The sequence below is a fragment of the Triplophysa rosa genome, linkage group LG9 (assembly GCF_024868665.1).
Source record: "Triplophysa rosa linkage group LG9, Trosa_1v2, whole genome shotgun sequence".
Lineage (NCBI taxonomy): Eukaryota > Metazoa > Chordata > Actinopteri > Cypriniformes > Nemacheilidae > Triplophysa > Triplophysa rosa.
Genome location: NC_079898.1, coordinates 4,992,219 through 5,012,739, shown reverse-complemented (window position 1 = coordinate 5,012,739; position 20,521 = coordinate 4,992,219). Strand labels below are relative to the sequence as shown.

Here is a 20,521-nt window from a genome sequence, read left to right as displayed (position 1 = left end):
TAATTTGGGTTCGATTGGTAAATGACATCAAAGCATCGCGAGAGAAGATTGCTCGCTTCACTTCTTTATCACTCTCGCGGTAGATAATGTCATAAACCACTCTGTATGCGCAGTTTTGCACGTGTCTAACACATCAAATATAGAGCAATTGTTTAAACGTCCACTAGATGTCGGTATGCGCAGTTAGATGTCTAAGTAACACTGCACGGGGAGAAAGAAGAAGAGCACACGACTCCCAGCGCGCGGAAGGGACACACACTTTTGTTGTTTAATGATCGGTGAGGTTTTTTGGTGATGGACTTCGGTAAGGAGAGGGTGGTCGCACTGGTGGACATGGATTGCTTTTATGTACAAGTGGAGCAGAGGATCAATCCCGAGCTGAAGAACAAACCCTGCGTTGTAGCTCAATACAAGACGTGGAAAGGAGGAGGGTGAGAAATGGCATGTTTACACTGAATCCTAGATCTAGAAAAAAAGAATAAAAAGTGTTGTGTTTTCAGTATTATTGCAGTGAGTTATGAAGCCAGGGCTCATGGGGTCACCAGGAACATGTGGGCAGATGATGCCAAGAAGCTGTGCCCTGATCTGCAGGTGGCACGGGTCAGAGAGTCACATGGGAAGGCGGATCTTACCCAGTACGTGCCCCTTTTTTCTCTCGTCGACTTCGAGTTCACATACTTAATGTTATTAACTTCTGCAGTCTATTTAAGTAATTCAGTCATGCAGGCCTACTATATAATGAATGTGTTTAAAAAACGTTTAGCCTTTAACGTATTGTAAATAATAAATGATCGTTTTATTTCTGCATTTTTAATTGTTTTATATTCAGTGCTTAACGTGTTTTTCCTGCCACACACTGGGGCCATAAAACATTCCTGTGTGAAGTTCTTTAATACAGACTCTCTAGCTTTAGGGAAAATTGTTTACAGGGCTTCTTTCTGACTGTGATCACCATATTTTTAAACGAGGCCTTCAGGTTGGCTTCAGATGTATTTTCACTAAAATGAATAGTTCTAGGTTATGTAAGAGGGTTTTCGGTTTGTATCAGTTATAGGGAGGCCAGCGTGGAGGTGATCGAGGTGATGTCACGCTTTGCTGTCATTGAGAGAGCGAGTATTGACGAGGCGTACATGGACCTCACTGCAAGCGTACAGCAGAGGCTTAAAGATATGACCGCCCAGGACATTAAACCTGATCATCTGAAGAGCACCTACATACAGGGCTTTCCACAAAACACCGACCAGGAGTCACACAGCGAGAATGCAGTGTTAGATAAAGGTGTGTTGAAACAGCAAATCCCTCAGAAAACAATACTGCTGTGATGTCATGAGTAGTATTACATTTACATTTAGTAATTTAGCGGACGCTTTTATCCAAATTTTATTTGATTACTGCTGCAGTATACAAGTGTGAAGTGATGATGTATCTCTTTGATAATGTGTGTGTTTGAACAGAAGAACAGCGTGCCAGAGGACTGAAGCAGTGGCTGGACTCTCTGTCTCAGGTGAACGGTGCGGAGCTGCATTTGGCCGTGGGTGCTCTTTTAGTGGGGGAGATGAGGGCCGCTGTGGAGAAACACACTGGATTTCGCTGCTCTGCTGGAATCTCCCACAATAAGGTGTGAATAGGCAATGATGTTCATAATACAGCTAATACAGTTTCTTTTGCGGTGGTGCTGGGGGCGTATTACAGAAGGTTTCTTATCTTAGGTCTTAACTGAAGTTATGATACGTTAAATTAGGATTTTTCACAAATCTGTATTACAGAAGCAAATCTTCGCTTGATTTGGGATTCCTATCCTATCTTACAAAATCGTATCTTATCTCTAGTTAGGAAATCTTAAATTGCACCATCAAGCTCGGCAATCCACTTTCAGGTCTGTTACCAAGCAACCAACACTGTGCAAGCTACTGATGAGGTAAACAAAATGGAAAAACAAAACAAAAACAGCTGAGGCTGTGAAGAAAAAGTTTACCACCCTTGCTGTGTTCCTGTGCTAAGTTTAATATCATGTTGCGCGGCATTCTGTAATTACTTAAAAGTGTTGTGTCAATTGTTACACATCTTCAGGGTCCTCCAAGAGACTTTCTTTCATTAAACATCTCTGTTCTTCATTTTCAATTATTATTCAATGTAATGCCATTGGTGGACAGCACAATTGTGAGAGTTTTTTCTGTTTTGAAATCATTTTGAAGTTAGGACAGCTGTGGGGTCGTCCTAAAGTTAAGACAGTTTATTTGTCAAGTTAAGACGCTTCTGTAATACCATTTTCCTATATGTAGTTAAGATAAGATTATGCACTTAGGAAGTGCTGTTCTGTAATAGCTTTTGTCCTATCTGAAATTACCATGGTTACCAAACAGATAGGATAAGATTTTCAAGTTAAGATCGTTCTGTAATACGCCCCCAGGAGTTCAAGTTATTTTCTGACTTCTTGACTTCAAGTCCCATGTCTTATTAATTTAAATGTGAAAGTGGTTTTCTATTCATTTTTATAGGTGTTGGCCAAACTCGCATGTGGTTTGAATAAACCCAACCGCCAAACAGTTCTGCCACTCGGATCTGTACCCCAACTGTTCAGCTCACTTCCCATCTGTAAAATGTAAGTAGCTTTTCTAAACTGTGACATAATTCGACCTGCTTCTCAAAGTAACACGACCGCGTGATATGTGTTCCTCAGTCGTAATCTTGGAGGAAAACTGGGAACGTCTGTTGCTGAAACTCTGGGGGTGGAAAACATGGGAGAGCTCACTCAGTTCGCCAAAGCCCAACTGGAACTGCACTTTGGAGAGAAGACGGGGTGAACGTCAACATTAGAGTTTGTTCACTATAAAATGGGTGGATTTTAAAAGGAAATGCATACATGGACATTTTTAAAACTCATGAAATAAAATCTTAAAGGGGCAAGAAATGGTATGGATCGAAGTAGGGGTCTTTTTGAATGCAGTTTATAATGCACTGGTAAAGCTTGGAATTCTTGCTGATTTTGCGATCACAACAATGTATTTTTCTTGTTTTACTAAATGTTTATCTGTTCATCAGGCCGTGGCTGTATGACTTGTGCAGAGGAATAGAGTTTGAGGCTGTAAAACCTCGACAGCTCCCAAAATCCATTGGCTGCAGTAAGAACTTTGCAGGAATAACATGTTTGGCTACAAAAGAAAAGGTACATGGTGAATCTGGGATCGATATCAGTAACGTCTTTCATTTTGCACTCTTGTTAAGTTGATCTATTTCACTTCTTGTTTAGGTGCAGTATTGGCTTCATCAGTTGGCTCTTGAATTAGAGGAAAGACTGAACAAAGACAGAGAAATGGTGAGCTTTCTAATGCTTTAAAAAAAATGGTTAGTTTTAAATTTACATTTACGCATTTGGCAGACACTTTTATCCAAAGCGACTTACATTGCATTATACTATACATTTGTGTCTGATAGGGCTGTCACGATTATTATTAAATAATCGTCTGATCTCATCGCAATTATTGCACATCTCTAAAGAAGACACAAGGGGGAACTGTAGTGCCTGCATATTACATATTTTAGTGTATTTATTGTAACTAAAGCATTGTAATACTTGTAAAATGTACCACCACAACACAATAATAACTAAAGCATATACCATAAAAATAACCTGCAGTACAATTTAATGTTATTTAAGCTAATCTCAGTGTGAAAACCAGTCTACCAAAATTTCATTAACATAGAAGTAAACTTTTATTGTAGTCTTGTAAGTGAGAAAAAAACAGACTAGAAGCTTTTCTATGACCGATAGCATTTTAATGGTGGCTGATCAATTTACTTATTTACAAGTATTTGGCGGTTGTATTATTGACAGGTAAAAGCCTAAACCTTAAATATATGATAAACCAATATTTTCCGATGTATTTCCAAGAAAAAAAAACATATTTTTTTATATTCAGAACAATATGGTCGTTTCAAAGCTGAATCAAAAATGTATGTAATGTAATTAAATGTCGAAGCTCTAAAACAGACAATTAATCGCCAAAGCTCTCTTTTTTTTTTTTTACGTGACACGCTGCAGCTTGGCCGCTTTCTGCAGAATTTCTTCCAGTTAGTGGTTATAGTGTAGCTTCTATTATACCTACATTAAGATTAAGGATTGGCAATAACTTTGCAAAGTGTTTGTGCTATTCCATAGTTTTGATAAGGTTACATTTATTTGAATGTGAAGAAAAATATTATACCCTAAACTGTTGAATGGTATTGCATACTCTGCACTGAGATGCATTCTTGTTATGTGTTTTCTCTGTAGAACGGAAGAGTGGCCAAACAGCTGACTGTGGGGGTCCGGCAGGCCGGAGATAAAAGACCCTACAGTTTTTCTCGCTGCTGTGCTCTTGCAAGATACGATGCAGCGAAAATCACTGTGGACAGCTTTGCTATCATCAAGAGTCTTAATGCTGCAGGAAATCACCAGGAAGCGTGGTGAGTCCCGCTGGCCAATATCACTTTATACAGTGAGGAAAATATTGATTTGATCCCCTGCTGATTTTATAAGTTTGCCTGCTTACAAAGAAATGAAGGGTCTATAATTTTTATGGCAGGTTTATTTTAACTGATAGAGACAAAATATCAAAAAAACAATCAGGGGAAAAACATAACTTTGTACTTAGTGGAGAAACCCTTGTTGGCAAGCACAGAGGTCAGACATTTCTGATAGTTAGTCACCAGGTTTGTACATGTGTCAGGATACATTTTAGTCCACTCCTCTGTCAATCTTTAAGGGTTCTTGGCTGTCGCTCAGAAAATTGTAGTTTTCGCCTCCTTCACAGATTTTCTATAGGACTAGGGTCTAGAGACTGGCTAGGACATTTAATGTGCTTCTCCTTAAGCCACTCTTTGGTTGTCTTGGCCATATGTTTTGCGTCTTTGTCATGTTAAAGGCACATCCACGACCCATCTTCAGTGATCTAGTTAAGGGGAGGAGGTTCTCGTCCAAGATTTTACGGTACATGGGCCCGTCCCTCAGCCCCTCAATGCGGTGAAGTCATCCTGTACCCGTAGCAGAGATAAAGCCCTAAAGCAGAATGTGTCCAACACTGTGCTTCTCTGTAGGGATGGTGTTCTTGGGGTCATAGTCAGCATTTCTCTCCCTCCAAAAACAGGAATCAATTTTGGTCTCGCATCACTTTCTCCAAACCTTTTCTGAATCATTTTGGTGTTCATTGTCAAACTTCAGATGAGCCAGGTGGGCCTTCTTGGGCAGGAGGACCTTGCGGGTTCTTGAGGATTTCAATCTATTGTGGCATAGCGTGTTACCAATGGTTTGCTTGCTAACTGTGGTCCCAACTGTCTTGAAATCATTAACAAGCTTCTTCCGTGTAGTTCTGGGCTGATCTTTATCCTTTCTCATGATCATCTTTACCCCATTGGGGAAATCTTGCAGGGAGCTCCAGACCAAGGGCATTTGATAGTTATTTAGTATTTCTTCTATTTCCAAATAATCGCACCAACAGTTGTCTCCTTCTCACCAAGCTTCTGTCTGTAGCCTATTCAAGGTTTGTGCAGGTCTACAATCTTGTCCCTGACATCCTTTAAAACCTATTTGGTCTGGACCATGGTGTTGGAGAGGTTGAAATGAAAGATACAGATTCTGTTGGCAGGCATCTTTTATATACATAACAAGCTGATTTAGGAGTACTTTCTTAAAGTGACAGGACTAATCTGTGGTCCATATAGGCACATAACCAATATGTGGAGCCAGAATTCTTGCTAGATGGTAGGGGATCAAATACTTATTTCACTGACTGAAATGCAAATCAATTTATAACCTTTATATAACATTTTTTCCCCTGATTGTTTTTTGTTGATATTTTGTCTCTATCAGTTAAAATAAACCTACCATAAAAATTATAGACCCTTCATTTCTTTGTAAGCAGGCAAACTTACAAAATTATCAAATAATTATTTCCCTCACTGTATCTATATTTATTACAAATGACAGACTGGAAAATCTTTCAACATGTAAATGATGGCACAGAAAATCATTAACCCTTTCATGCACAGAGGTCATTACAGTGGACAGCATTTCTTTTTTGTAGCATGGGTTTTGATGGCCTTAAAGTCCCAGTGAAATTAAAAATGACTGCCTATTTTTTTCGTGAAATATTGCGGCGTTTATTGTAAATAGTTTATCAATGTGGGTCATTCTCTTTTTAAAATTCGTGTGCCCTCATTTTTTTTGTTAAAATCTGAAAATGCAGTTCCTTCCTGTAATGACTATCCATCTTAAATGATGTTAGACGGCTTAGGTGGAGCATCCGTTAACTCCTCCCCTTCAACTGTCAGTCTGCTGCCAGTTGCATTTCAAAATGCAACGGCTGTTTTTACACATCTAATCAAATCGCAGAGAAAGACGAAAGCCTACTTTTATCATTAGAAATTCAATATCACTCGTAAAAATACGGAAGTAAAAAAGATCGCAATTTCCGGAGACTTTAAGTGAAGGCCATCACTACTTAAAGGAAAAATGAAATTCACTGTGCGAAAAAAATTCAGAGTCTTGTTTTTCACATCCCAAGGACAAAAAAACCACAGAAGAAAAAATCCTGACTGAGGTTGTCATAATTTATATATGGCATAATTTAAGGGTCAATGTATTGGAATCGGCTGTTTGAACTTTCTACCCTATCCTAACTTTATTTGACTAAATCATAGTGAAATTCATGATTGAAACCAAACGTTGATGTTCCTGCTGTAAGAATAAGACATTGTAAGCCTAAAATTTACACCTTTGCCTTGGCTCTGTCATTTATTTATAAAATCAAAGTTATTTGATTTTGCCAATCACACAGGTCACCTGCATTGACTTGTCTTCATCTGTCAGCCAGTAAGTTCAGTGATGCACCATCATCCTCATCAGGAGCAATAACAAACTTCCTCTCCAGTGATGCACCTTCAACACAATCCCTTCGGGCCTCTACACAGACCCCCACCGTACACAAAACACAGCCCGCTCCCGGGGTCATCGAATCTCTGTTCCACAAAGCGGCTAAAAAGAAAAAAAGCCAAGTGGAGGAAGCTTGTAAAGATGAACCTACATTTTTGTCCCCCACCCCTGTGGAAAACATACCCACAGCTACTCCTCGAACAAACACAGGCGGTTCGAGTGCTGGTATCTCATCCTTCTTCCAAAAAAAGAGCCAGCTCTCTGATGCCAGCACTTCAATCCCGACTCGAGATGAGACAAACTCGGGTCAGGTTGAGACACCTGAACAGAGCTCCCGCAGTGGTACTAGTGACTCTGGCCCATCCGATTACCCATCATGCACTGCAGACGCCGCTGTATCCAGTGAGGATTTTCACACGTGCGAGCGTTGTGGACAGAAGGTGTTGGTCTGGGATGTACCTGAACACACAGACTACCATTTTGCTCTGGATTTGCAGAAATCACTCTCTTCCTCGACCTCTGGCGACAGCCACGTTGGAGCCAGAACACCTCAGACATCCCGTGGGAAGAGCAGAATGAAGATTCAGGGTGGACCGGTTGCTAAAAGAGCCAGAGCTCAAGGAGGCACTGCTACGCTGGATTCCTTCTTCAGAAAGATGTAGTGTATTCAAACTGTGTGCCTGTTAAGATGTTTTTAATATGATCAGGGTTTGATTATAACATGTTCATTTTGCAGGTCTGTTGTTGCCTCTAAAACTGTCTATAAGTATATTAATTATAGTCCATTAATGAGTATTTTATAACTTGGTTAACTTTTACTCTGGTATATTAAAAGCTTTACTTTTTTATTTTTGCATGTCACAAAAATGTTTCTCACAGAAGTTCAACAAACAAAATATGACTTCCTTGATTGTATTGTTCACTTCATTTCACTAGAGGGCAGAATACAACATATTAACTCATTAGTAACCTTTATTGAACGGTTGAGAGAGAAAGTGAAAATGTAGAGCAAAGCAGTTTATGCAGTTTGACATGTTATGGCAGCTCTCATTCATGGGTAAAGGACACTTTACCCTGCTGTAAGTTTCACTTCCTGTAGCTTTGTAGTGTCATTTTTCATGCAACTCTATCTAGTGTTGACACACAAAAAAAGGAAATAATGTACTTTAAATGACCTAAATAGATATTTTGTCAAACACAAATGGCCTTTTTGAGTTGTGTATTTATCAGTAGCTTATCTAAAATGATTCCAACAAAACATTGCTTCTTTAGTACAGTATGGGAGCAAAAAACATTTGCATGATTGCTGTGTGGTTGCATCATCTCACAGCTGACACCATTATGATTCAAATGAGTTAAAGACGCCTGGTTTGTCAAGGTAATGAAACAACACAACATTAAATCATCAAATGTAAACTATGATAAACTTTTTTATAATATATATATTTAAATTTATGTACATCATAATATACAAACAAACTTGTACATAAATACTCTAATGCACCAAAAAGTAAGGCAAAAATATGATTGAAAAAACATCTTGCATCTGAAGCCAGAAGAGTGACACAATATTAAATATGCCAATCAAAAATTATTCCAAATTTAAGTTAAAACAGTCTCCACTTGACTTTTCTATTTAAATACACATTCTTTTTGGTTCAAATTGCTTTTTCTATAATTTCACAGGAGCAGTGACGATAGAAACTTGAATATTACTCACAAAGACACAGCATGTGCAATGTGACAAAAATGCATGCAATGGTTATAAGACGGCACTAGGTAATTACATTTTGGGGGTCCTAGCTAACAAATCTATCAACCCCTTTTAATATAAAGGTTTTAAAATGTTTAAATCAAAAGGTGTTAGCACCAACTTCGGTGAGTTTGAAAAACAAAGTCCAATACACAGTCTCTGCAACAGACATCAGAAGTATATAAAATCAGTAACAAAGCAGCAACTGCTTAAAGCTCAAAACAAAGACAACAGAGCAGAAATAAGAGTCCTTTGCATAATTTGTCAAAAGGCAATAGTGATACACCCCTGAATGAAAGAGTCTCTTCACCCCGAAGAGTTGTGCAGGTGAGAAGTCTCATTCCGAGTGTATTGGTTAACATGGAATGCATTCTACAAGAGCTACATGTTTCCTGAGCTATTAAAGCACTTGAAAAAAACCACACATTATACTTCTAATATCTTCTAAAGCAACAACACTGAAAGAACAGAACGTTACTGGTGTATATCAGAGATTGATAGCAACACTGTTAGAGCTTGACAATGCCACATCAATAAAAGGCCTCTTTATAAAACATTAAAAAAATAAAAGATATCAGTGATGTGGAGATTGTTTTTAGCATTTGGTGGAGCAGAGTTTACAAGTCAGGTGACCATATGAAACTCTGTGACTAGCTGCCTTAAGAAAACACTATTCTTCATTGGCATCAGCTATAAAACTCAACGTTTAAAACAAACTACCACAAAATTCTGTCTCTTTGGCAGCTGTGTTTCACAATCTCTGTCATAGGGTTACTAAAATTTTTTTTATTTAGAACTACATTGAAAATCTGCCCACAAACAAACTTGATCTGACAGTGTGTGAATGTTCATCAGTGCTGTTTGAATGTGAAAAGAAAGATGTTCCGTTGACATCTTGTGTTTTTGCTACGGTATGCTAGCAATGTCTGAATGACAAACTGTGAGTTAACAAGAAACAACATTAAAAAGACACTGTCTGTGTAAGGCAATGAATTAAAACTGTGTTGAAGCCCTTTTATAGCTTGACAGAAATTGGATCCATGAGACCATCTCGAGACTTGAGAGAGGTGAGCTAAAGCGTGAACAAATAGAAGAGGGAAAACAAGAACGTGTGAAGAGTGAAGATGAGGTGAGGAGAAACCAGCAGGGGTTTTCCAGTCTGTGAAGTTGGATCAAGAGCTGTGCTGGTACTGCGACGCAGGCTGGAGTTTGGTGACCTGACCGATGCCTTTGGTAGCTCCCTCTCTGAAGAGCAGCTTGGCACCCACCTTCAAGTACTCTGGGTGTTTGAGGAACCTGAATCGTACCACGGCCTTCTCACCTGTGCGGAGCTCATCCTGACGGAAGATTTATGGGAAACAGAACAAAGGCAGACAGATAGATGTTAGCTGACCATCAAAGGAAAACTAGATTAAAACTAGTGCTGTCAATCGATAAAAAAAATGTATCTGATTATCACAATTTTTTAATCACGATTAATGGCACATAACATTAATGTTTTTAAATATACTTTTACATTCTCATGATTTCACATTTAATCTCCAAATTGATGTAGAAACAACAGATTTCTTTAACAACATCATTTTATGAATGAATGCCAACATTCTGATATTAGTACTGCAACTGATGACTGATCTACACTGAAGCGTCAAAGCAACTGTTTAAATGGTTTAAAGGCCTTTACATGAATAAGAGCGTGATTATATAATGTAACGCTAGACAAAGGATGACAAAATAAACGGATGCTGCGTTAATTGCGTTAAATATTTGAACCTGTTAATCTGAAAAAAAAAAATGTATCACATGCGCTAACGTTGACAGCCCTAATTAAAACTCACCTTTCCGTACAGAGCCTCAACTCTTGCCGTCTGCCTAACATTGCCCACGTGGACAGTCACCTGGAAGCCCTTATGGAAGGTTTTAGCATGGAAGAGTAAAATGATCTCTGCCTCAAACCTCCAGCAGATAGTGGGGTTCATCTCTGGACTCACCATCACCATACCCTGCAATGTAGTAGAATGAAAACTCAGATTTCAGAATCTTATAGTTCACCTAAATCATCCATAAATATCATTGCTACGTCACAGTGTGGATGAACCTTTCGTAACAGAGAGCGGTCAAAATCGCCCAATGCCAGCGTAGCTGCCTGGCCGGCTCGGAGCACCCTACAGCCAGAGCGGTTCCTCTGGATACTGCACACTGTCAGCTCCTGAAACTTTCCATCATCTGTGGGTCCAACCACCAACTGCTCCCCTTCACGGCAGATCCCGCTGCACATAACCCATTGTGATTACACACCAATGTCAGCTTTTACTACGGTTCATATGGAGCAAATGAAGGGAAAGATGTACCTGGAAAGAGTTCCACCAACTACTATCCCAACATCTGGAACTGTATAAATCTCATCAATCTACAGGATCACAAAACACACAGATACAGGACCAGTTCGGCTGAAATGAAAATCCAAAACTCTATGACTTTCTTTTGCCGAACACAAAAGACGTGGAGTCCATGAAAATGGAAAACTGTACCTGAAACTCGGTGAACTGTTGCATGAGCTCTTCTTGTTCCTTGCAGTTGCTGAGTGGAGGTAGGATGTTAAAAAACACCTTCAGCAAATCCAGGCTCTCGCCTGATACACTAGACAGGGTAAAGATCGGTGTGATGCTGCAAAATCACAACGAAACATGCCATCAATGGAGCATTACAGCAATCTTTCCTTCGTGATGGCCAAGTTAATATTGGTTTGTTGTCGATGGACTGTTTAAAAGTGGTACCTGGGAGACTGGGCAAACTTCTGGGCGGCAGTGACAGCATCATCTGTAGTAGCTACCAGCATGGGCACCTTGTTGCAGCCGGGCTGTTTGAGAATGCGCTCGAGTTGTCGGACCGTGCGCTCCACTGTGCTCTTGGTGCACAGGTCCACTTTACTCACCACGATAAAGATGGGCACCTTCAATGCCATAGCCAGACCCAAGTGCTCCCGTGTTGTACCCGCTGAGAAAAGAGCGCAAGATCAGCTTTGTAAGAGGAGAAATGGAGGGAGCAAACTTCTAAAAACCCCATCTGATAACCCGATTCATGTGGCATATTTTCAGTCATCAGGATTGAAAGGTCACCTACGTCAACCTCTGATTCAGAAAGAACATCAATGGATGACCCTACCGCTGTGTACGGACCATCTGATGCACAATGCACACAATAATGTCAAGAGCTGGTGAAAACCTGGTGCTATACATCTGGGGGTAAGTGCGTGCAGCTTTTTACCATTCAGGTAAGAAAACGTAGTTTAGAAGGTGCCAGGCGGTTACAAAGACCAACTCTCTGTTAAAGACAGTTTTGAAGAATGTAGGACAGCAAACAGTTCTGGGGCACTTTTGACTACCATTGTCATTTTTTCTACTATGGTAGTCAATGGGGTCCAAAATCTGTTTGGTAACAAGCATTCGTCCAAATATCTTTCTCTGTGTTCAACCAAACACATACATTTATATAGGTTTGGAGGAACAACTAGAGAGTGAGTAATTCATGACAAAATGTTCATTTTTAGATGAACTATCCCTTTAATCTATTCTAACAAAACAACAAGCACCAAAACAGTGACAGTTTGTTAGTGACAGGTGCTGAGGTGCCTAACATGGCTCTTGTCTGTGAGCTGTACAATGGGCCATTCACACGGTACGCAGGAGCGGTGGTATTGCCGTGCTGGCGCTCTCAAAAAGATAAAATAATTTTATCTTTAACTGCGCCTGCCGTAAAGGACCGTGCCCGTGGAAGTGGCAGGATTTTGGGTGCACGAGCATGGCTTGCGCGCCGCCACCGCTCCGCTAACGAAACCGTCCGCGTATTGCCGATTTCCGCATGTTTCCCCTTGAAAACTAGACAATCGCGACTGCCTCGTACCTGCCTCCCATAAGACAGTGTGGATGCAGGAGTCTAGATGTAATAACGCTATACCAGCAAAACATGATGAGCAAGCAAAATCTGAACATGTAAACAGATCAATACAGTACGTGAATAGATGTTCCTGAATAAGACACATCATTTGATCTTTGTGAATCCACTTCATTTCATTACTTTATGTTGAAGTGTTGTTCAATGTAAAAACTTTCACCTAGTTTCTGTTCAGACAAATGTAAGAAAGCCAACTACAGTATAGACTACCTGAAAAAGTGCAGACGGGTGTGCTTTAACAAAAAAGGTATTGGGTTAAAGGTAAAGCATGGTGTTCCTTTGCCCAGGCCCAGACCTGATCACAATGTGCCCATGGTTACTTATGTAAGTGTGTGATGAGCTTTGACAGGTCATTTGACAGCCAAATGTGCTGAGCTTCACCGTGTACACAAGTGTTATTAAAAGGCACACACCCCTCCCACATCAGCTGATTCACACATTCAGAGCATGAAAATAAACTGCAGGTCACATCCAGCGGAGATGTGCCTGTGTGGCAGTGCAGTCCGTCCAAAGTCCACCCATCATTTGAGGTTAATGATTGGTGGACAGCCTGGGTCTGTGTTTGCATGGATTTGTGCATGGAAAAACCAAAACACTGATTCTATGTCTCTGGTAAAGTGCAGCAGACACGGTGTTCCCCCTTAACGTCCTTACTGTTGCATAATATAGAGCGGTGTAGAGTTTGGTGTTTCACGTTTCCCTTTAAAGACGCGTGTGACCCACTCGCCTAAATATCTTCTATTTCTGGCACTATTTTCCCTCACCAAAACACAACACAGTGACATATGCTACAGGAAGACATCAAAGAATCAAAGTTGAGATCAAATTCAGCAAAATCTCTTAAACTGAAATACATTGAGCTGGTTATACATTTTATATGGTTTACTAGGAGTATGCAAAATACCAGACATGACGTCTGTTAAATGATAACTGTCTGATAACTGCTACACAACGCCACGTAGCCATCAAAACACAATATTATAATCTCTGAACAGTTTATCTGTAGCTTTATGCATGTTACGCTTATATGGGAGAAATCATAACAGGAGAGTTAACTGTCCGATCATGTAATGAACATTCGGCACTAGACTGACATGTCTCAGGTTTCTAAGCCCTATCCTTTCATTCAGGACCATCTCTGTCCCTGACCCGATCACTAACACTCAACAAGTGCGGTCCTCGGGTATTTTAGGGTATGGGAGACATGAGAGATGAGGGCAAAAAGGCCAAGAAAACAGCTTATTTACTGCACCATACCAAACATGAACTGATCAAATCAAACCAAACATCCCCAGGTTGATTTGTAGCACTTTCATTGTCTCTCGTTATTCTGAAGGGAACGGCATAAATGCAATCTCAAGCCTCCCATAAACACTCACCAATGCCGATGTTTGCACTGACAACAAGCATGGCAAAGTCTGGACAGTAGCTGGTTAAGCCGAAGATGGTGGTCTTCAGGTATTTGTGGTGGCCTGCCAGATCAATGAAGGTGATCATTTTGGAGGCATTCTCACAGATCTCCTCTGCTGTTCGGGAATCGCTGTAGTTCACTATCTGTGGTCAGATCAGACATTGAAGGTTAAAGGTCATCGCATGCTGAGGGCCTCCAAATACCAGACATCTTCATATTGTATGACAATCGGTTGTGAACATTCTTAAGAACTACTACTAGACAAAGTGGGTAAAAGGAAGTATTTCATCAAAGTGTAACAAAAGCTACCCTGCAGGCTTGGATTACTGACCTCTCCTTTGCTGTCAAAGCCCAAAAGCTCAAAGCTGATACTAGACGTTCTTCCCGTCTGGATTTCATGAAGGTGTCTGAACAGGTTCAGTCTCGCTCGGCCTCGGCCATTGTCCAGCTCTCCTTGTGTAAGTACACCAAGTAGAGTTGACTTTCCTGAGTCCACATTACCCAGCACAGCTACCCGCAGATCCAAAAACTGTTAATGAATGGAAGAAAGGATTGAGTCAACATATGCTTAGTCTCAGGCTCAACCATCTAATGCACACTGGACAAAAAACATTATGAAGCGTTCAAATGTAATTGCACAAAGGTTTTGTAACCGCATCATCAATTCCTTTTTAATGTTGGTCTATTATGATGGTTTAATAATCTGATCCTCTTGCCTCTTAGCAACATGTAAAGTGAAAACTGTGATTAAACGAACTCTGATCTTCCTGTGGGTGGTTCTGGGCCAGTATACGCTGAAATAAGATATTTTCTAGCCTTGACTACCATACACTTAGATAATGTAATACATAAGACGCATAATGACACACGTAACATGTTGAACGTGTTATCTGAGCATCTGAATTATTCACCTGTTGATCATCTGGTACTTTCCTAATGAGGACCTCAGCTATTTTGTGTTGATCATCAGAGTCGTAATCCACCTCCCTCTCTCTGAGAACTGTGATGTCAGCACCCACCCTGAACACAAACCAATCAAAAATGACAAATTATATCAATTCAAGAGGTAGCAATATATACAATCATCTAAACTGCCCATTAGAGTTCAGCATCTGTCTCTTCTCATTATTCTCTTTGAATAGGCCCATCCCTTATATTAGTAGGCCTCATTTTATAATAAAGCTGGTATAATATAACGGTCCAGTAATAAATGAATATCACAATTCTATAGACAATTATGTTTACACTAAAATAAAACGATGTATGTTATAATGTATGTGCACTGTGTTAATGCTCATACTTCTCAGCCATCCTGCGGAGTGTTCGGAGAGAGGCTTTCATGTCCTGGTCTGACAGGCCCACCAGCAGCCCATTGTCCTCCACACCAATCTGATACACAGCCTCTCCTCTGCCCTCCTGTAACCTCCATTTCATCTGTGTGGCCAGATGCTCAAAGCGGTACTCTGTGGGGTTTATCAGCTTTAGCTAGGTCACAAAAAATAAAACAAGGAGCTTTAGAACACAGAGTGATCAGTAGAAATCTGAGCATGAGTAGTACAAATGTAAGGTTTTAATAATGACGGGCGTGCCTGTGATGTGCTTAGCCTATGTCCACTAAATCCACTCTTGTTGTGTTTGCATGCCAAATATGCCAAAATGCTTATGATGCTTGCGTTTCTATGCTGCTCAAGTGTTGGCTAAATGAATTCATGTAAAAGGACAACAGCTGCGGGATATAAATAGTTCTGTTCATCTAATGGTGTGTACATTTACAGAAGTGACTGCACTGGGGCCAAGCTCTTACACAGTAATAACCAGTATATAAATGATTCTTGCCGAATATTTTATTTAAAAATGTATGATTTATATTTACTCTATAAAAGTTTTGATGTCCGAATTCTTATAAATAAGGTTAAAAACATAAACAGTTCAAAACTCTTGAATCTAAGTCTTAAATGCTTAAAATGAGTTATGTTGACATTTATTACCTTACATTTGTTTCAGTTAGGGTTTCTTTCCACCGTTTTTAGTATTTAAGATGATTTACAAACATGAAAAAGATGTGTCCAGATTTATCATTTAAAGTCCCCTTGAACAGGAAGTTGCGATCGTTTTTACTTTGCGACACATTTCCGAGTGAAAAGGAATTTCAAAGGATAAAATTAGTGGGCGTGGCTTGCGTTTTTCACTGCGAATGGATTGGATGTGTAAAAACAGCTGTTGCATTGATTTTGAAATGAAACTGGCAGCAGACTGACAGTTGAAGGGGAGGAGTTAACGGATGCTCTGGCCATTTTCAGATTTTAACTGAAGATTATGAGGGTACATGAATTTTAAAAAGAAAATAACCCACATTGATAAGCTATTTTCAATAAACGCTGAAATATTTCATGAAAAAATAAGAATTGTCATTTTTAATTTCACTGGAACTTTAAGGATTATTTATAACAAAACGAGAAAGGGCTCTATGCATGCGTGACTTCCGCGTTTAACGCAAGAACCATCGGCAGTTTCCGTTTGGGGAGACTTAAAGCAGAGAGAAATGGGAAACTGAGAAAATAGTTAAATTAAGCAGATGCTTTACATTGCGGCACACTGCAGTGGTATATAGAAGTGGCGTTCTACTGTATTTGAATGTTATAACGACATGTAAACTTATGAAAGTATCATTTCAAATACGGTAGAACAGCACTGCATCTGCTAAACTTAACTATTTTTCTCAGTTTCCCATTTCTCTCTGCTTTATGTCTCCCCAACCGGAAACTGCAGAGGGAAGTAACTCATGCATATAGCCCCAATGACATACTGAACATTTATAAAGATGTTAACTTCACCTTGTATTCAATGTTTCCCTCTTCAACCTGAAACAAAAGACAGAACAGAGTTGTTCGTGAATAGAGCTCAAAAGCCACACAGCTCAGTATTATTCACAGGCACAAAGACTTTTGCTTCCATCAGAATAGCAGAAAAACACAGTCAGTGAATCTGATGGGTCATTCAAAACCATCTTGTCTGAGTCACTTGACATCACCACACACTTAATGGAGCATTTTCCACATTTCATTGTTTTAAACGAAACAAAGTCAGATTAAGTAAAGGGAGTTTTACTCTAGTTCGACAGGACAGGAAAATGACAAATCACATAACCAGTTAAATGACTACAGTGTTGGGTAAGTTACTCTGAAAAAGTAATTAATTACTAGTTACTAATTACATATTCAATAGTGTAATTAGATTACTGTACAAATTACTCTCTCCAAAAAGTATTTAGTTACTTATTACTAATTACTTTCTATATCCTACATCAACCTTGATTAGTTAAGTGATTCAAGGATAGACATGAAACGGCTCTTTTAATTCATTCAAATAAATAATATAAACTACATAAAGTACTCTTATTTACTGACCAAAGTATTACAAATGTGAGAATTATACATTAAAGCATTCATTTTAAAGTTAGACTTTGAATTTTGATGTTAATTCCACTATTGCACACACATATATTACACAAAGTATTTAGTTTAATTACATCAGAAGTAACTAATTAAATTACAGAAAAATAAGAGTAATCCCTTACTTTACTTTTTCAAGTGACAAGTAATTAAATTACAGTAACTAATTACTTAGTAACTAGTTACACCCAACACTGAATGACTATAAGGAAATAAATGAATCAGGCATTCAGTCATCTCTGCCCGCCTTCATTTCACATATTTACAAACACAACTGTTGTCTTGCGTCAAATTGTGACATAAACAAACACACATAACAACGACCTACCAACCAAAAAACAATGTTAATGACATTTCAAACAGCGTCAGCGCTGTGACGAAGTAAATTACACGTGTGCATTTTATAAAACATCTGTCACATCACAGGGCTAAAAACAAACATTACAAATATATTAAAAAATATATCCCAAGAACCGTATTAGATGAAAGTACCTATATAAATGAATACATCTGCTTTATGTATAAAAACAAATGATACACCAATTAATTTTTTTTAAATAAAATAGAAGTCGATGTATTGTCTACGTTAGATAAGGAAGGGTTGTATTTAAGTTACTTCGACTCACCTCTGGCGGTAGATAAGGCGGGTGGTTATTAATGTTACTTGCTTTGGGATACCGGGCTGAGCGGTTTTTACACTTTTTACCATTTTTCGTGAATTTTCTGCTGGCAAGCCCAACAGCCCCATTATTAGCTCCCTGAGAGCTGGACCTTTGTGTGGAAAGGCTCCCGAATAGATCCGATACCCGCGTATCCATTCCGCTTCAAACTCTGAAATAATAAAAGACTGACTTGATAAACTACCGTACATATCCTACGCCATTCACTCCATTGCATTCATGATGAGGTCATATAAAAATAGAGCGAAGAGAAACATTATATATAAGCTCGAGCCGGCAGGGCTCAACCCCCCCAACCCGCTCAAAACGAGAACAACTCAACGTCCGGTTTAAGTTTGCAGAAATGCGACTTCTTCTTCTTGTTCTTCTTTTTAGTTGTATGGTGGGTAGCAGTAGCACTTACTTTAAATGTGCATTATCGCCACCTACTGTGTTGGAGTGTGGACCAGAACTAATCCCCTTTTTAAATATTAATCAAATATTTAAACACACACACACACACACACACACACACATATATATATATATATATATATATATATATATACATATATTCTCTTATTCCGGAAGTGCGTCACGCAAACTTGTTCCGTTCAGAACGTCATGCCAAGTGGGAAAATAAATAAATAAATAAACAAACAAATGTGTGTTGCATATTATAGAGACTACAATATAATATGATCATTAGTCAAACATTTGTGCAAAAACATCACTGTTTGTGTCCACTTGGAAAAGAATCCGACTACTACAGTACATGTCAATGGAAAACGGAAGTTATTGTCACTAATGAATATTCATCATTTCAGCGTGTTGCAATCGCTGTGTAATGTTACATGACTACATGACTGAAGCAAACCATTGCACTTGTTTTGCGTCAGCTTTGTTATGTCACAATTATCAACAATAACTTTTCTATAATATTTTATTTATGAAATACCATACAAATACTTTATAAAATACTGGTAAATATTTTAGGTTACTTTTTTATTTGAATTGTTGTTGCTTCTTTCTTTTATAGTTTGATATCTGAATGTGTGTGTGTGTGCGTGCGTGCGTGCGTGTGTGCGTGCGTGCGTGCGTGCGTGCGTGTGTGTGTGCGTGTGTGCGTGTGTGTGTGTGTGTGTGTGTGCGTGCGTGTGTGCCTGTGCGTGTGTGTGTGTGTGTGTTCATGTTTGTATATCCCGGTGGGGACCTAAACCTGAATACACACCAACACATGGGGACTCGTGTCACCGTGGGGACCAAAATTGAGGTCCTCATGGGCACAAAAGCTAATAAATTGTACAGAACAATATTTTTTACAAATCTAAAAATGCAAAAAGTGTTCTATGATCTTTAGGTTTAGGGATAGGGTTAGGGATAGGGGATAGAATATACAGTTTGTACAGTATAAAAACATTACGCCTATGGACTGTCCCCACGGGGATAGTCAACCAAAGCCTGTGTGTGTGTGTGTGTGTGTGTTCATGTTTGTATATCCCGGTGGGGACCTAAACCTGAATACACACCAACACATGGGGACTCGTGTCACCGTGGGGACCAAAATTGAGGTCCTCATGGGCACAAAAGCTAATAAATTGTACAGAACAATATTTTTTACAAATCTAAAAATGCAAAAAGTGTTCTATGATCTTTAGGTTTAGGGATAGGGTTAGGGATAGGGGATAGAATATACAGTTTGTACAGTATAAAAACATTACGCCTATGGACTGGATAGTCAACCAAAGCCTGTGTGTGTGTGTGTGTGTGTGTGTGTGTGTGTGTGTGTGTGTGTGTGTGTGTGTGCGTGTGTGTGTGTGTGCGTGTGTGTGTGTGTGTGCGTGTGCGTGTGTGTGTGTGCGTGTGCGTGTGCTGTGCGTGTGTGTGTGTGTGCGTCGGAAGCTTTTGAAGCATTTCAACTGTATTGTAACAGATTATATTTACATCATTGACATGTACAAAGCATTGCAATATAAAATAAATAAGAAAATAAATAAAATATAACAATAATTTTTTTATAATAAAAAATGTCTGGATATATTTATCTGCTTTACTTGTAAAAAACGCATGAAATGCATCTGTTTGATACAAACTATGAGCGGAAATAATTGTAAGATGTTAACTCTAGGACATTAACAATTATTATTACATGATATCATGGTTAATAATTAATAATAACTGCTTGTTTGTTAAATTGTAAATAGTCATAAATAATTAAATCATAATCGATGTTTTACCAAGAGGTTTTAACATTTATGACAAACCAAACAAAACTAGACTTTGACTTTAATCAGTCATATAGAGAGAGTATTTCACTGGCAAGTGTTATCCAGGAAACCGAGTCAAAAAGCCAAAAAGAACTAGATTTTCCCTGAGGTTGGA

The 20,521-nt window shown here is 39.1% G+C and overlaps 2 protein-coding genes across 2 annotated transcripts; one reads left to right on the top strand and one right to left on the bottom strand.

Annotated features, from left to right (window-relative positions):
- The first annotated feature begins 210 nt into the window (after nt 1-210).
- polh (polymerase (DNA directed), eta) lies at nt 211-7,574 on the top strand. Its single transcript, XM_057342136.1, has 10 exons — nt 211-431; nt 501-635; nt 1,049-1,278; nt 1,455-1,618; nt 2,499-2,602; nt 2,681-2,800; nt 3,043-3,166; nt 3,251-3,316; nt 4,274-4,446; nt 6,816-7,574. Exons 1-10 carry the CDS (start codon nt 295-297, stop codon nt 7,570-7,572), a joined length of 2,010 nt encoding a protein of 669 aa, XP_057198119.1. The 5' UTR covers nt 211-294; the 3' UTR covers nt 7,573-7,574.
- A 2,261-nt stretch (nt 7,575-9,835) lies between these two features.
- Nucleotides 9,836-18,508, bottom strand: gtpbp2a (GTP binding protein 2a). The gene is made up of 12 exons (XM_057342137.1): nt 18,107-18,508; nt 16,863-16,889; nt 15,329-15,513; nt 14,940-15,048; nt 14,360-14,557; nt 13,997-14,171; nt 11,441-11,660; nt 11,195-11,330; nt 11,015-11,073; nt 10,762-10,933; nt 10,502-10,666; nt 9,836-10,000 (listed from the first exon to the last, which is right to left on the bottom strand). Exons 1-12 carry the CDS (start codon nt 18,296-18,298, stop codon nt 9,836-9,838), a joined length of 1,803 nt encoding a protein of 600 aa, XP_057198120.1. The 5' UTR covers nt 18,299-18,508.
- Between the last annotated feature and the right edge of the window lie 2,013 nt (nt 18,509-20,521).

Bases quoted from the DNA above. Each gene is read 5' to 3' on its own strand.
- polh (XM_057342136.1), top strand. From the start codon at position 295: ATGGACTTCGGTAAGGAGAGGGTGGTCGCACTGGTGGACATGGATTGC. The intron at 432-500 runs GTGAGAAATGGC...TTGTGTTTTCAG, and splicing joins AAGACGTGGAAAGGAGGAGG to TATTATTGCAGTGAGTTATG. The intron at 3,167-3,250 runs GTACATGGTGAA...CTTCTTGTTTAG, and splicing joins GTTTGGCTACAAAAGAAAAG to GTGCAGTATTGGCTTCATCA.
- gtpbp2a (XM_057342137.1), bottom strand. From the start codon at position 18,298: ATGGATACGCGGGTATCGGATCTATTCGGGAGCCTTTCCACACAAAGG. The intron at 15,514-16,862 runs GTGAAGTTAACA...TTTGTGACCTAG, and splicing joins AGGGAAACATTGAATACAAG to CTAAAGCTGATAAACCCCAC. The intron at 11,661-13,996 runs GTGAGTGTTTAT...CTCTTTTCTCAG, and splicing joins CAGTGCAAACATCGGCATTG to CGGGTACAACACGGGAGCAC.